This window comes from Spermophilus citellus (assembly GCF_964194105.1).
Source record: "Spermophilus citellus genome assembly, chromosome: 1".
In the NCBI taxonomy this organism is placed as follows: Eukaryota; Metazoa; Chordata; class Mammalia; order Rodentia; family Sciuridae; genus Spermophilus; species Spermophilus citellus.
The window spans coordinates 193,503,779-193,518,687 of NC_138182.1; the positions used below are offsets into that span (position 1 = coordinate 193,503,779).

Sequence of the window (14,909 nt, forward strand, 5' to 3'; positions counted from 1 at the left end):
AAAGGGAATTCAAGGACACAGTAGAGCACCTTGTTGTTTTAAGAAAATTAACAATCAGTGGAGGTACACAGATGTATCAAGGAAACACTGTAGCAAGTGTATTTCTATAGTGTTTGAGATCATCTCTCATGGTCTACTTTTTAGCAAAATGGGAAAAATGTGGGCTGAATAAGATATTTGGATATATAGTTGGGTAAACAATCACTCCAAAACCAAAGTTAATGTTTATGAAGGATCAGTGTCAGCCTATTGTTTACAATTCTGTGGTTTTCATTCTTGTTTGGATGGTGGATTCCTTAGAAGAGCCAATTATAACTATCGTCTCTCTCCTCATCAAAAATGTGTGAAAATGCATACATCACGGACCACCTGTTAAGCCTGATCCCAGTGGTATCCATGATGTTCTACCTTTCATTTGCCCTGTTTCTTTCTTTCTTGGTGCTGGGGACCAATCCCAGGGCCTTGTGCATGCAAGGCAAGCGCTTTACCAACTGACCTATATCCCCAGTCCTTGCCCTGTTTCTTTCTTATCAATAATTCAAACAAGGATGAAATAAGTCTGTGCTAATTTTGCTTAGATTCCCTAGTAACAGATTCTGAGATGGAGATTTACAGCAGGAAGTTTATTGAAAAGTATCCTTAGGATTAACACTTGTTGGGGAGTGAAAGAAAAGAGATTTGAGAGGAAAGAGTTGTGTGATATAGTCCCAATTAAGGCAGTAGTTGATTCTGTGGGAAGCTCCAGAGATGGCCCTTTATCCTACCTTGTAATACTACACACTCACCATTTGGCAGTTATCTGATAAGGAGTGCTTCTGGGAGAGACACGATCTTAAGTGACAAGGCTCTTTTCAGCAGAGGGTAGTTCCTGGGAAGCAGCTCAGTTTTGAGCCTTAAGTAGTTAACCCTCCTGGCAGCTGGAGGAATGAAAGTCTTTGTCTGGAATGGAGATTTAGCAGTAAATACAGCTTCTGCTCTAATCTGCTTACTGTTTGATTAGTTAAATCTGGGAGAGCTAATAAATTGTCAAAACAGATAATTTGTTTCAAGTTGAAAGTACTTTTTCAGGATGTAGGCTCCCTATTTACCTCTCTTATTGTTTCTCTTGCTGAGAAAAAACTTTTAAGTTTAATTAAGTCCCATTTGTTGATTCTTGTTGTTAACTCTTGTGCTATGGGTGTCCTATTAAGGAATTTGGAGCCCGACCCCACAATATGTAGATCGGAGCCAACTTTTTCTTGTATCAGACGCCATGTCTCTGGTTTGATATCAAGCTCCTTGATCCATTTTGAGTTAACTTTTGTGCATGGCGAGAGAAAGGGATTCAGTCTCATTTTGTTGCATATGGATTTCCAGTTTTCCCAACACCATTTGTTGAAGATGCTATCCTTCCTCCATTGCATGCTTTTAGCCCCTTTATCAAATATAAGATAGTTGTAACTTTGTGGATTAGTCTCTATGTCCTCTATTCTAAACCATTGGTCCACCCGCCTGTTTTGGTACCAGTACCATGCTGTTTTTGTCACTATTGCTCTGTAATATAGTTTGAAATCTGGTATCGCTATACCACCTGATTCACACTTCCTGTTTAGAATTGCTTTTGCTATTCTGGGTCTTTTATTTTTCCATATGAATTTCATGATTGCTTTATCAATTTCTACAAGATATGCCGTTGGGATTTTGATTGGCATTGCATTAAACCTATAGAGAAATTTTGGTAATATCGCCATTTTGATGATGTTACTTCTGCCTATCCATGAACAGGGTATGTTTTTCCATCTTCTAAGATCTTCATCAACTTCTCTCTTTAAGGGTTCTGTAGTTTTCATTGTATAAATCTTTCACCTCTTTTGTTAGGTTGATTCCCAAGTATTTTATTTTTTTTGAGGATATTGTGAATGGAGTGTTTTTCCTCATTTCCGTTTCAGAAGTTTTGTCGCTGATATACAGAAATGCCTTTGATTTATGCATGTTGATTTTATATCCTGCCACTTTGCTGAATTCATTTATTAGTTCTAGTAGTTTCTTTGTAGACCCTTTTGGGTCTGCTAGGTATAGAATCATGTCATCTGCAAACAGTGATAATTTAAGTTCTTCTTTTCCAATTTTTATGCCTTTAATTTCTTTCGTCTGTCTAATTGCTCTGGCCAGTGTTTCGAGAACTATATTGAATAGAAGTGGAGATAGAGGGCATCCCTGTCTTGTTCCGGATTTTAGAGGGAATGCCTTCAACTTTTGTCCATTCAGAATGATGCTAGCCTGAGGCTTAGCATAGATAGCTTTTACGATGTCAAGGTAAGTTCCTGTTATCCCTAATTTTTCTAATGTTTTGAACATAAAGGGATGCTGTACTTTGTCAAATACTTTCTCTGCATCTATCGAGATGATCATATGGTTCTTATCTTTAAGTCTACTGATGTGGTGAATAACATTTATTGATTTCCGTATGTTGAACCATCCTTGCATCCCAGGGATGAATCCTACTTGATCATGGTGCACAATTTTTTTGATGTGTTTTTGTATTCGATTCGCCAGAATTTTATTGAGGATTTTTGCATCTAGGTTCATTAGAGATATTGGTCTGTAGTTTTCTTTCTTTGAGGTGTCTTTGTCTGGTTTCAGAATCAGGGTGATGTTGGCCTCATAGAATGAATTTGGAAGAGCTCCCTCTTTTTCTATTTCCTGAAATAACTTGAAAAGTATTGGTATTAATTCTTCTTTAAAGGTTTTGTAAAACTCCGCTGTATACCCATCCGGTCCTGGGCTTTTCTTGGTTGGTAGTCTTTTGATGGCTTCTTCAATTTCATCCATTGATATTGGTCTGTTCAAATTGTGTGTTACACTCATGACTGATAGTTTGGGCTTTGCCTTTGGAAAGCTCAAACCTCTTAGGATTATTATGATGATTATCAATAAGCACTAATAGATTTCAGAGTTGTTTTTTTTTGCCTTATATTTAAGTTGGTTTCAATAAGAACAGGAATTTTATTCTACTGAAGTTTTACTTTTCTAACTACTATAGATCCTCAACTTAATTACCATCAATGAGGAATTTCAAGAAACACAAATTGTACACAATAAATGTTGAAAAGGTAGCTCTTTGTTGCATACAATTACTCAGGTGCATCTTCTGATCATTGGCTCTGATTGTGAGCCTGACTCTGGGATGCATTTGATTTAAAATTCAACAACTAGGTAATGAGCATTTCTAAAGATTGACATGCACTGGTCTGAGCAATCATCAAAGTATGGCCAATTGACCAAATTTAGTCTGCTGCCTGTTTTTGTACAACCCAGAAGGTAATAACAGTGTTAAAAAAAAATAATATGCAAAAGAACATAGTCCACAATCTGGCCCTTTACCAAAAAAATGTTTGCTTATCCTGGCCTACTTAAAAGTAAACAGGCAAAATAATTAAAATAGTAAGCATTCTAAAGAAATAAAGATCTAGGGGCTGGAGTTGTGGCTCAACAGTAGAGTGCTTGCCTTGCAAGTGTGAGACCCTGGGTTTGATCCTCAGCACCACATAAAAATAAATAAATAAAATAAAGGTATTGTGTCCAACTACAACTAAAATTATATATATATATATATATATATATATATATATATATATATATATATAATGAATGAGAGAGAGAGAGAGAAAGGTCTAATAGTCAATAGAGTCAATCTCACTTTAGATAGTGCTATTTAAAGTTGATATCTAGCAGGTGAGGAGCCAGCCATGTGAGTGGGTGGAAGGCTGGGGCAAGTAGGGGGAAGAGCATGGGAGAGATGCTGAAACTGGAAAGAGCCTGGTTATATGAGGAGCTAAGACCAGTGTGGCCTGAGCATAATGAATGAGGGTAAATAACAGAGGACCCTTAGAATTCAGGGGAAAAGAGTTTGGATTTTATGCCTTTCTAAGTGCCAAAAAGGAAGCCATTAATCTGGCTACCATGTAGGAAAGGGACTGGAGTGACCAGTAGAAACAGGAAAGTTGTGTTTCCTAAGCTCCTCTGTAGTGCCAGAGTTCTGACAGTGTCCTGGTCTATACCCCACCTGGCCTTTTAATGCACAAGCAATAATGGGGTGGATTAGGTAGGGACTCAATTCAATGCTAAACAAACTTACAAGGTAGTGTTTTAGATCACTTCCTAGCTGTTGTACTAGTGGTTCTTCTGCTGAAGTCCTTTCTTCTCTTACATGCATTCTACCACAGCCTCTAGCTATCTAGAAATCTTCTATTTTAGATTCATACTTGTTATTCTTAGCAGAATTATTCTATCAGTCCTTCTTACAAATTAAGGCAGTCATAGGAATAAATGAAAGATAACTACTTCCTAAAGGATGATTTTTAATGTATTTTTTTTTTTTTAGTTGTAAATAGACACAATATCTTTATTTTTAATGTGGTGCTGAGGATTGAACCCAAGGTCTCACATGTATGAGGCAAGAGCTCTACCACTGAACTATAGACCCAGCCCTGGATGATGTTTTTTAAGTCCAAATAATTCAAAATAGGAATATGGATAGTGTTACCCATATGTGTGAGGATATACTTTCGTGGAAGAAAAAAATGCTTCCCAGTCTGATCTATAGACCATTTGGATCATTGGTAAGGGCAAGAAGGTTGAGGGAAGTAGTTTGAGGTACTGTTAGTGGCATTCTCAGGGCTTCATCTAGTTGTGGATTGTGTACAAAATTCAATTCTAGAAGTTTTGGGTATAGTGCCCAGGCTCTGGTAACTCAGCCAGCCTTCTTCTCTATGATGAAGCAAGTGCTCACATCACAAACTCTGATAAGTGAGGGGTCCCTTAAGTCATTGTGCTGTGCATATTGTTTCATTCAGTGACTTCTGAAAACAATTTATAATTATGGAAGATTTTAAGTTACTTCAAGCTGTATTTTCATCTCTCTGCCCTGCTTGGAAAAGTGGGAAGATTGAGTCTGGTTTAGGAATTATTCATTAAAAAAAGTGACTTATTTGGGTGAATTATGCCTAAATTTCATGAATAAAATTCACCATGTACATAATTGTCAAGACTGACATATTTTAAGATTACACACATTTTAAATATTTGAGGGAGTATTTGTCAAACAGCTTTTGGTATTATGAACCTGAGTAATAATAACCTGATGTGGTTTTAAAAATAATTGATTTGGCTGTATTTTCTTCTGACCGTATTTTTTCAAATTTTCTTTTAGAGAAGAAATGGGTCAAAAGACAGCCTGATTGAAGACAAATCTCAGACATCTACAAGCAATCTAACTGGAAAGCACACAGCAAAAACAATAAAAACTATTCAAGCTGCTCGCCTCAAGATAGAGACATGATCCTGGTGAAGGGCCAGGAATGGGAGTGGGAGGGGTGTTGTGTGCCACTGGTACTTTGAAACTGTGAATTTATTCAAACCTTGCAAGTGTTTCTTCAGCACAAGAAAATAAGAATCTTTTGGTTCTTTAAAGGGTCGACTACAGCATACCTATGCTGAAGGGCCTTTTAACTGGAAGGATAGTCTTGTAAAAACTCTAATTTTCCTTTCTGAAACAGGGTAACAAACTATCCAGCTCTATCTTATGTCTGTCCACCACCAGATGCTTCAACCTGGAATCCTGGCCTGCAGCTGGCTTGCTGTGCAATAGTATACCAAGTGGGAGGAAAACATTCTTCCCAGCTCTTGGTGGTTTTCAGCTTGTGCTGAGGTGCACAAGGACTAAGACATCACTTTCAAACTGCAATTTTTACTGATATAAAGTTCTTTGTAATATTGTATTTTGTGGCATTAAGTTCCACTGTTTATTTACAAATGTTGTAAAAAGCTTTGTTTTTAAGTGCTGCTTTTAATTTCATAAGTGCCCTAGTTGTGTTTTCTGGAAAAAAAAATGAGAAAAAGGTTTTAAGTGTGAATTTCAGTTGTCATTCCACCTTACTTGCCTCTTTCCTTAGTGATCTTTTCAGACCTTTCCTCTCTGCAGATGACTTTTCAACCTATGGGAAAAATACAAATACTCATCTTCCACCCTTTCTACCTGTACTTTGGAGGCCATCTCTCCTCAGGATCCTTGTCTCTGCTTTCTGTATATTCTTTTCCTTTTCTTATCTTTGCCACCTGGGTTTAAACATGACTACAACAGTTCAATTTTTTGTGACCACAAATCTCTCAAGCTACAATTTTTCTTCTCTATTCTTGGCTAAATTCTTTGGAAAGATGATCTTCATCTTCAGTCAGTGCCCTCAAGTCATCAAATGCCTATTTAAAACTTATATGGATGCTTCTCCCACCACTCCAATAAATCTTCTGAAACTAAATCTCCAATTACTCTTAAAACATGCCCTTCCTTCTGATGTAATGCAATCCTCTTTTGCTTCTACCATTCTGACCACACTTTACAGTCCTATACTCTACCTTTCTATTACTGAGTTTTTCAAACCTCAGATTTAGAGGACCTTTCTCTACTCAGGTTTCATTTATTTCCATGGCCTCAAGAATCCTATAGCTTAGCCTCCAGTGTTTTGCTAAGAGGCCACTTGGCTTTTTCAAAGGCTTCAACTAGCTAAGCACTGGCCCACAACCTAGACTTAGGGCCATTGTCACAGTGTAAGCCTAACTCATTATGGACCTCTACATTATCAAATCCTGTTGATTTTGCCCTTTTTAATACAGTGGTCCAAATCAGTCATCTCTTGCCTGGACAACTGTAGTGGCATCTAATTGGGCCACTTGCTCTGCACTGTTATCTTACTGGATTTTCTTTTCTTGCTTTAATAAAACACAAGCCTTACATGATCTGGTCTATTTACTACCTCTTTAACCTCATTTTGTAACATGCCTAGCTCCTATAATAGCCATCTCACAAGCCTCATTGAACATTCAACTCTAAATGAGAGTACTGAGAAGGGAAAGCAGCCAAAACTGTCATATGAAGCAGACCCACATTATCTAAGGTCTCTGCACATGTCATTTGTCCATATTCACCTTGGAAAAATGGCATCTACCTTTAGTCAATTTTGCTTTCTCAGGTTTCCCAGATGTGGTCAAATCTCACTGTGGTATTCATCTCACAAAGGAAGCTTTACTTTTGTGATATTTTCTCAAGGGTCCCAGCGGGTGGAACTGTTTTGCTTATCATTGTGTTCCCAGATCCTAATACATTACTTTTAAATAAAATTCTGAATGCCTGAACACATTATTTGCTCTTTCCTATTAAGTAAAGGAAGAATCATTACCCAGTGTCTTAAATTCAAGAAAACCATAGTAGTTTGAATTCATGGGAAGAAAAGTATTTATTTCTCTTTGGCCCTTGCCAGAAGCTATCATAAGACCATCAGTGGCCATGATAGCACTGATTATTGTTTAATATTAAAAAAATTGTCAATAGAAATTTATTTTATTTACTTATATGCTGTGTTGAGGATCAAACCCAAACATGCCAGGTACGTGCGCTACTGCTGAGCCATAGACCCAATTATTTCAATACTCCTCAGACTCCTGGAAATTTTTAAAATGATCAAGCAACTTTTGAAGACCAAACTTCCAAAATCCGTACCAAGGATGTCCTGAAATAAAAGAAAATACTCAATTTGAAAAGTACATATTTACACATTATATTTTAATATATTAATAAAGAACTTAGTAATAATAAATCCTCAGTATTAAAAGTCATATCATTTCTGGATTTTATGCTTGAGATTTGTCAAGTTTTTTTTACATTTACTAGAAAGAAACAAATCTAATGATATCCAGAAGTAGAGTATTATGTTTTTTCTTTTTCTCTTCAATATTGCCTACTCAAGAAAAAGATAAAATCTCCACAACTTCTACTTTGATATCATCCTACCTTAAGTCACCTTTGTGCTCAAGTGTTCAGAGGTCAGTAGTCCGCTTCAGGCATCCATTATTCACCTGAACAAAAATTAGTTGAAACAGGTTACAAGAAACACATACTGAACACTGTTCGACTTAAAGACGCATGTATATACAAATTAATGTAAATGCAAACTGTCACTTATGCAGTTCCTACACCAAAAATATAAAATTTAAGGGCAGGAAAAGGCTGCAAAGTATTTATTTGTGCCTTTTTTGACACCACATTCACTAGTTTACAAAAGTGAACGGGCAACACAAAGGCTCCGTGAAAACAAAAAGTTCGGCTCTGCCATGGCAGACGCTGCTGACTGGCTGAGATGAAATGATTACTGCTTGAAAAGAATACAACTAATCCTACCCGTTAATGAAAATTGAAACAAAACTTTCGGGTTACAATTCTTATCCCGAGTAAGCTGGTCAATTTGCTTACAAGAAAACTTACCTACAAAGTTGGTGATACTCATTCAGCTTCGGCCAACCTCTGCGCCAGAGTACACGTGATCTGCATTTCAAAGGGCACTTGCCCCACTTCACAGTGGGCTCGGGCAGGCACAAAACCATTTACATCGTGGGGCCTTCCCGGGTCACGCAAAAGAGATTTGTACTTAACGCCCAAGGCTCCCTGGCGTACGATCGGCGATCAATAAAAGCAAATCTAGTTAATGTCCCATTTCCCGGGAAGGGAATACAGGACGAAGTCGGCCTCAGGCCCTCAAGAGGATCCTCGGTGGATGTGGCCCATAAGGTTAGGCCGCTGCCGTGCGCATTTGAGTCCCGGACCCTTAATCGTGGCCCGGCCATCGCAGGCGCCTCATCAGGCTCAGGGCGGTCGCCCTTGCTCCTCCGAAGCCCGGCGCTCGGGCGCGGGAAGCCGCGTGGCCCGGCACTAGCCATGCCGGGACCCCAAGCACACCACAGACCGCGAGAAGAATAGGAAGAAAAAGGCAGAATGGGCCTCCCACAATGCTTTTCAACGACTGGAAGGGTCCACTGTGCTAGAGGCGCGGGGAGAACGGACTGTACCATAGGCTGCCGCACTCTCGTGTGCCGCCGTGTGGCCGGAGGGAAAAGCGCTCAGTGAGGGGCTGTGGGACTGGCTTCCTAAGGAAAGAGGAGAGGAGGGAAGGTCCCGTTTGAGGATGGGTGACCAGTGTTTTCGGTAGGGAAGGAGGTTTTATCAAAGGTGGATATCCTACCATCCCTCCTCCCAGGTTTGAGAATGTATGGTCAGTACTGAGCAGCGGACATAACCCAAAGAACTTGGGACCCAGAGTTTTGTCGGTCGACACAAAGAACTGTCGTGTCCAACTAAGGCAGAGTAAGTCATTCATTTGTAAAGGTTTTATTGAGTACTTAGAGTGCTCTAGGCTCTGTCCTAAATGCCTGGGAATCCGGGTGTGAATGAGACCGACAAGGTTCCAATCTTACGTTCTAGTTGCACGAGGAAGACCCAAAGCCCTTAAACGCGGATACTGTAATTTCACACAGTATTAAGACCCCCCGCCCCGCCAAAAAAAAAAAAAAAAAAAAAAAGCAAAAAAGGGTAAAGCAACAGAGCAGCGCTGTCCAGTAGAAACGCAGTGTGAACATGAATGCAATTTAAAATTTTCAAATTGCCACATTGTAAAACATACGAACAGATTAAATTAAGCAGCCCAACCTATGCTAAATATTATTTCAACAAGTACTCAATATAAAATTATTAATAGGATGTTTCATATTTTAAATTCCTACTGAATCTTAAAAAAATGGTGTATGTTTCATGCTTCAATTCAGACTATGCACATTTCAGGTGCCCAATAGTTCATTGGGCTAGTGATAGAAGATCTGGAAGTGAACTTTTCTTTCTTTGTGGGGCATTGAGTCCCAGGGTGCTTTACCACTGAACTACAGCCCCACCCCTTTTTGTTTTTTTATTTTGAGACAGGATCTCACTGATCTCACTAAGTTTAGGGCCTGGCTAAGTTGCTGAGACTGACCTGGAACTTGCAATTCTCCTGCTTCAGACTCCTGAGTAGCTGGGATTACAGGCATGCACAAGTGTGCCAGGCTGGAGGTGAACTTTGAGTAGAGATTGTGGGGGTAGCTGGCCTTGGCTAATGTGATTGGAACATAGTAGGAAGTGCAGTGAAAAGATGTGGTAAAAGAGGGGAGAGCAAGTCATTCAGGGAGAGAGATGGTATTTCATGTTGAAATTTTAGAGTTAATTATCACCACAGAAATAAAGCAGAGACTGTTAATTGGCTCCCCCCCCACCACCACCACCAACCATAACTCCTTGAAGAGACAGGAAAGGCAATGAGAAAGTAATAAACGATAAAATCTTGTTTCTGTAAATCCCAGATTTGAAGCTTAGTGCTAAAAAGCAAACAAAAAGCTAAACGAATTTATCTCTCAACTCATCAAGTTGAATACATTAAATTCTTATAGTTTTCTGTATCTCAATCATACCTCCAAAAAGTGGTTTGAAAATAGAAAATGAAAATATAGGTACACAGCCCAGTGGTCATCACACAAGAACTTACCTGAGTAATAAGAAAATCAATTTGGGAATAAATGTGTAGCAATCAAAAGAAGGTAAATAAATCCAGATCTGCATTAGGAAGTCACTGTCACATCCAGGGTGAGAGGTTAGATGTAGAGGAGATACCACCAAGAATGTCATTTAGACACTGAAACAGTCAGTGTGGTGATTATAGCCTTGCCTTCTCCATAGAGAGAGGATGAAGAAACTGTTTCCTTAGGTAAATGAATCACCACTCTGAGCTTGAATTTCCTCATTTACAGATAGAATTTACGCACATGTACTATACGGGTTAGTTTAAAGAACTAAGAAAAGTTTGTGGAATTGTGTAGCGCTGTGTATGGTACATAATGACATGTAATAAATTATTCAAATGAGTTAGGCTCTTCTGAGGTTTATCCCACCCCAAGTTTGGAACCTTCCTAGATTAATTATTTTTCTGTTTTTCTTATAAAGATTTTGTGGTTTTGCTCCCAACCTATTCTCTTCTCTTTTTCCTTTTGTATCTCTTCCCTAGATATTGGGTGATACAAGAATAGATAGAGGAAAAGTGGTTGTTACAATATTAGATTAGCACTGGGTGTCAGGAAATCAAATCTAAATTCTTAATATTCCTGTCTGTTTTGGCCTCACATGTCCTGGTAAGCAAAACCCAGTAATTAAGTATAGGTAAGCAGAAAGGATGAAGAAGATAGGGGATATGTCTTACCTAGTCTCCCTTCCATACTTGCCTATAGGGCTGAGGCACTGTGTAAGGACACACAAGCCACACACAGTGTTAGTGCAAACATAGAAAACTCAGTTTCCCTGTGTGGTAGGCATAATGATGCCCCCCCCCCCAAAGTTATGCATGTCCTAATCCCTAGAATCTGTGAATGTGCTTACATGAGATAGCAAAAGGGGCTTTGCAGATGGGATTAATGTCAGAGAACTTGAGATGGAGCTTTAAAGATGGAAGAAAGAAGCAGAAGAGTTAGAGAAAGAAGGCAGGAGAGGTGGGACATGAGAGGTGTTCCATTCTCCATTGCTGACTCTGAAGATGGAGGAAAGGGGCCACAAACCAAAGAATATGTATAGGCAATCTTTAGAACCTAGGAATGTCAGCTCATAGCCAGCAAGGAAAAAGGGAATTCATTTCTACAACTGTACAGAGTGAAGTTGAATTATTTCAAAAATTTAAATGAGCATAGAAGCAGATGTTCCTCTGGAGTCTCCAGAAAAGAACACAGCCCTGGGTAATACCCTGATTTTAGCCCAGTGAGACTCATGCCAGACTTCTGATTTATCTACAGAGCTGATAGATAAGAAATTTGTGTTGTGTTAGACCTCTAAATTTGTGTTAATCTGTTATGGCAGCAAGAAAAAAACAATCATGTGAGGTGAAGAGTGGGTGAACTTTATATTTTACTCCACCTTTTCTTGTCTCACCCCATCATCAAGAATATAAATGAGATTTTTCAGACAAGGTATGTGTATTCCATTTTATAGTACTTACTCCATATAAAGTTGTCATGGGTGTAGGGATCCAATTAGATTTTTTCCATATAGAGAACCAATTTTCCCAAGATTGTTTATCAAATAGCCTATCTTTGCTATACAAATCTATCATGCTACCATATTCATATATCAAGGTTTTATTTGAGTAGGTCTATTTCTTCACCATCTATTCTGTCTCTAACTAGTCAATTTGTCTATCTTGTACCAGTATTGCACTGTCTTAATTTCTGTATTTTTATAATAAGTCTTGATAAATGGAAATGTAATTTCCCTGTTCCTCCATCCATATTGCCACCCAGATCCCTTGATTTTTCTCTTAGCTGTTGTCTCTTTTCTCTTATAGTATTTAGAATTAGCTTGTAAAGTTCAGTGAAAAGCACTGTTGGGATGTATATTGGAATTACATTGAATCTGTGATAACCTGGGAGAAAATTGATCAATATAATTGATATAATTGCTTTTAAATATGGATATTAGATAATTTACATAATTTAAAATGATTTGTAGATTCTTTTTGGGCTTTCTCCTCAATCATATTCATCTCCAGAAGCTTTATTTCTTCCTTTTCCATTCTCATTCGTGTGTGTGTGTGTGTGTGTGTGTGAGAGAGAGAGAGAGAGAGAGAGAGAGAGAGAGAGAGAGAGAGAGAGAGAGAGAGAGAGAGAGAGAGAGAGAGAGAGAGAGAGAGAGAGAGAGAGAAGAGAGAGAGAGATGTGGGGAATACTCAGGGTAGGACCTCCAGGAGAGATGCTGAACAGAGTGATAAGGTGTCTTAGACATCCTTATCTTGTTTATGATTAAAGGAATGTTCTTATTGTTTCAGCCTAGGTATGTGATGTGGATGACATTTTTATGCCTTTCCTATTGGGTTAGGGAAGTTTCCTTCTCTTTCTGGTTTGCCAATAGCATTTCTGTCATTACTGAATGTTGAATTTTATGACCTGTTTTATTCTTCCTCTATATGGAAATATGAACATTTTTTCTTGTAATTTATTAATATGGTAAATTATATATGTATACAATTTACATATTATATAAATGATATATGTTTTAATATATATCTCACTGGTAGCATTTGTATGGCATAGATATTCATATCAATTTTGATGTTCTGACACATAATTCTGTCATTACCAATTATGTTTGTAATATAACTTGGGCATTTCCTATACATTTTTGGGTGATGGTTTGAAAATTTTATGTGGAGTTTTAGGTCTTAAATATAGTTTTCCCTAATTAAAATTTTAGATGAAACATTGTTTTGAGGGATGCATTGTTGTATGATGTGGGGACATTTATGCAATAGATAGCATACTAGTAAAACATTAATCTGGGAGCTGTCCTAGAGTATGCTTGTACTGGCTTTTAAGTTTAGTTAGACAACTTTTCTATTTTTTCTTTTCTGTGAAAAATTTTGTATGATTTCAGAATTATAATTATTATTGGATCTGGATATCAAATCCAGGGCTTTATGCATGCTAAGCACATATTCTACCAATGAGCCGCACCCCTGGTCCCTACATTTTCTTAATTAAGAAAAAAAAATCCTCAATTTTAGAAGTGTCTAGGTCTAGTATTTTCTTCGTGGGAAGATTTTAAACTGCTGATTCAATTCCTTAATGGTCCTAGGATCATTCAGTTCTTCTAGTTCTTCTTCAGTTTTGGTAAGTTAAATTTCCAGAAAAATCTCCACTTTCCCTAAGTTTTTAAATTTGTTTAAAGAAATCTTTTCATTATATTATCTTTTTAAATCCCTGATTTTCCTTATTTATGTTATCTTTTTCATTCCTAATGTGTGCCATGGGATTATCAATTTTATTATTAATCATTTGGTATTTTAAAAAGTATCGACACTACTTTTTCTGTTGACACAATTTATATTCCAATATTTATGTCACTTTAGCAATAATAAGTCACTCTATTTTCGTTAAAGTAACCAAGTTATATTTTATTTCAGATTTACACAAAGTTTGGGGGAGTCTTTTTATGTTGGCATGGTATAAAATAAATATTCCGTGTTGATTCAGTTTTTGCATAGTATTAGAATATTTTCCATGCTGTTCTTCATTATCAATAATGATTTTTTAAATTTCCTTGCAGATTTAAAAGAAACCTCTGAATAATATGTAAAAGTACATTAAAATGTTTTCTTTGTTGAAGGAATTTGACTTTAAAATTATGTTATACATTCTTTTTAAAAATTTTTTAATATTTATTTTTTAGTTGTAGTTGGATATAATATCTTTAATTAACTTACTTATTTTTATGTGGTGCTGAGGATTGAACTGAGGGCCTCATGTGTACTAGGCGAGCACTCTACTGCTGAGCCACAACCCTAGCCCCTAATCATTCTTTTTTTTAATTAAATGTTTTCAGTTGTAGATAAACACATTACTTTATTTATTTATTTTTACGTGGTGCTGAGGATTAAACCCAGTGCCTCACACGTGCTAAGCGAGTGCTCTACCACTGAGCTACAACCCCTAAGCCCTATATTCTTGAATGTAAAAATATCAAAATGCTGAACAATTGCTGCTTATTCAAAAATTACGGGACTGGGGTTGTGGCTCAATGGCAGAATGCTCATCTAGCATGTGCGAGGCCATGGGTTCAATCCTCAGCACCACATACAAATAAATAAATAAAATAAAGGTATTGTGTCCAACTACAACTAAAAAAAATTTATAATGCACATACAATATGCCCCAGATAAGAAGGAAATATTTAGAGAATCACAGCCTCTTGAACAAGAGTCCCCAATCTTTCTTCTTTGCTAGCAAAGCAATAAAACTTCTTTTTTCTTTTTCTCAAATAAAAAAAATAAGAAGGAAATATTTAGAATTAATAACTTGTATAATTCTAGCAGAAGGAAAAATTAATGATCATCTTAAAGCCCTAAGTACTTTATAGAGAATTTCAGTCGAGCCATAAAGTTTATTATCAGTCAAGGTGAACTAGAGGTTGATATTGTTGAGTGTTCTCAGTTGCCATGATGGTGGAAGATCCACTTGTCAGTGGACATTGTCATATTGTA

General features: G+C 37.4%; 1 protein-coding gene and 1 long non-coding RNA gene across 2 annotated transcripts in view; one reads left to right on the top strand and one right to left on the bottom strand.

The window, feature by feature from the left end:
• The window catches only part of EPB41L4A (erythrocyte membrane protein band 4.1 like 4A), a 236,241-nt gene extending 230,087 nt beyond the window's left edge, over positions 1-6,154 (top strand). The window contains exon 24 of the mRNA XM_081289124.1: positions 5,192-6,154. Within this exon, the coding sequence (XP_081145250.1) occupies positions 5,192-5,320 (129 nt within the window). The 3' untranslated portion in view covers positions 5,321-6,154. The remainder of the gene's footprint in view (positions 1-5,191) is intronic.
• Positions 6,155-7,252: 1,098 nt separating this feature from the next.
• On the bottom strand, positions 7,253-8,795 carry LOC308645617. The gene is made up of 3 exons (XR_014021245.1): positions 8,297-8,795; positions 7,826-7,890; positions 7,253-7,544 (listed from the first exon to the last, which is right to left on the bottom strand). It is a non-coding gene; the product is annotated as an uncharacterized lncRNA (long non-coding RNA).
• Positions 8,796-14,909: the final 6,114 nt, after the last annotated feature.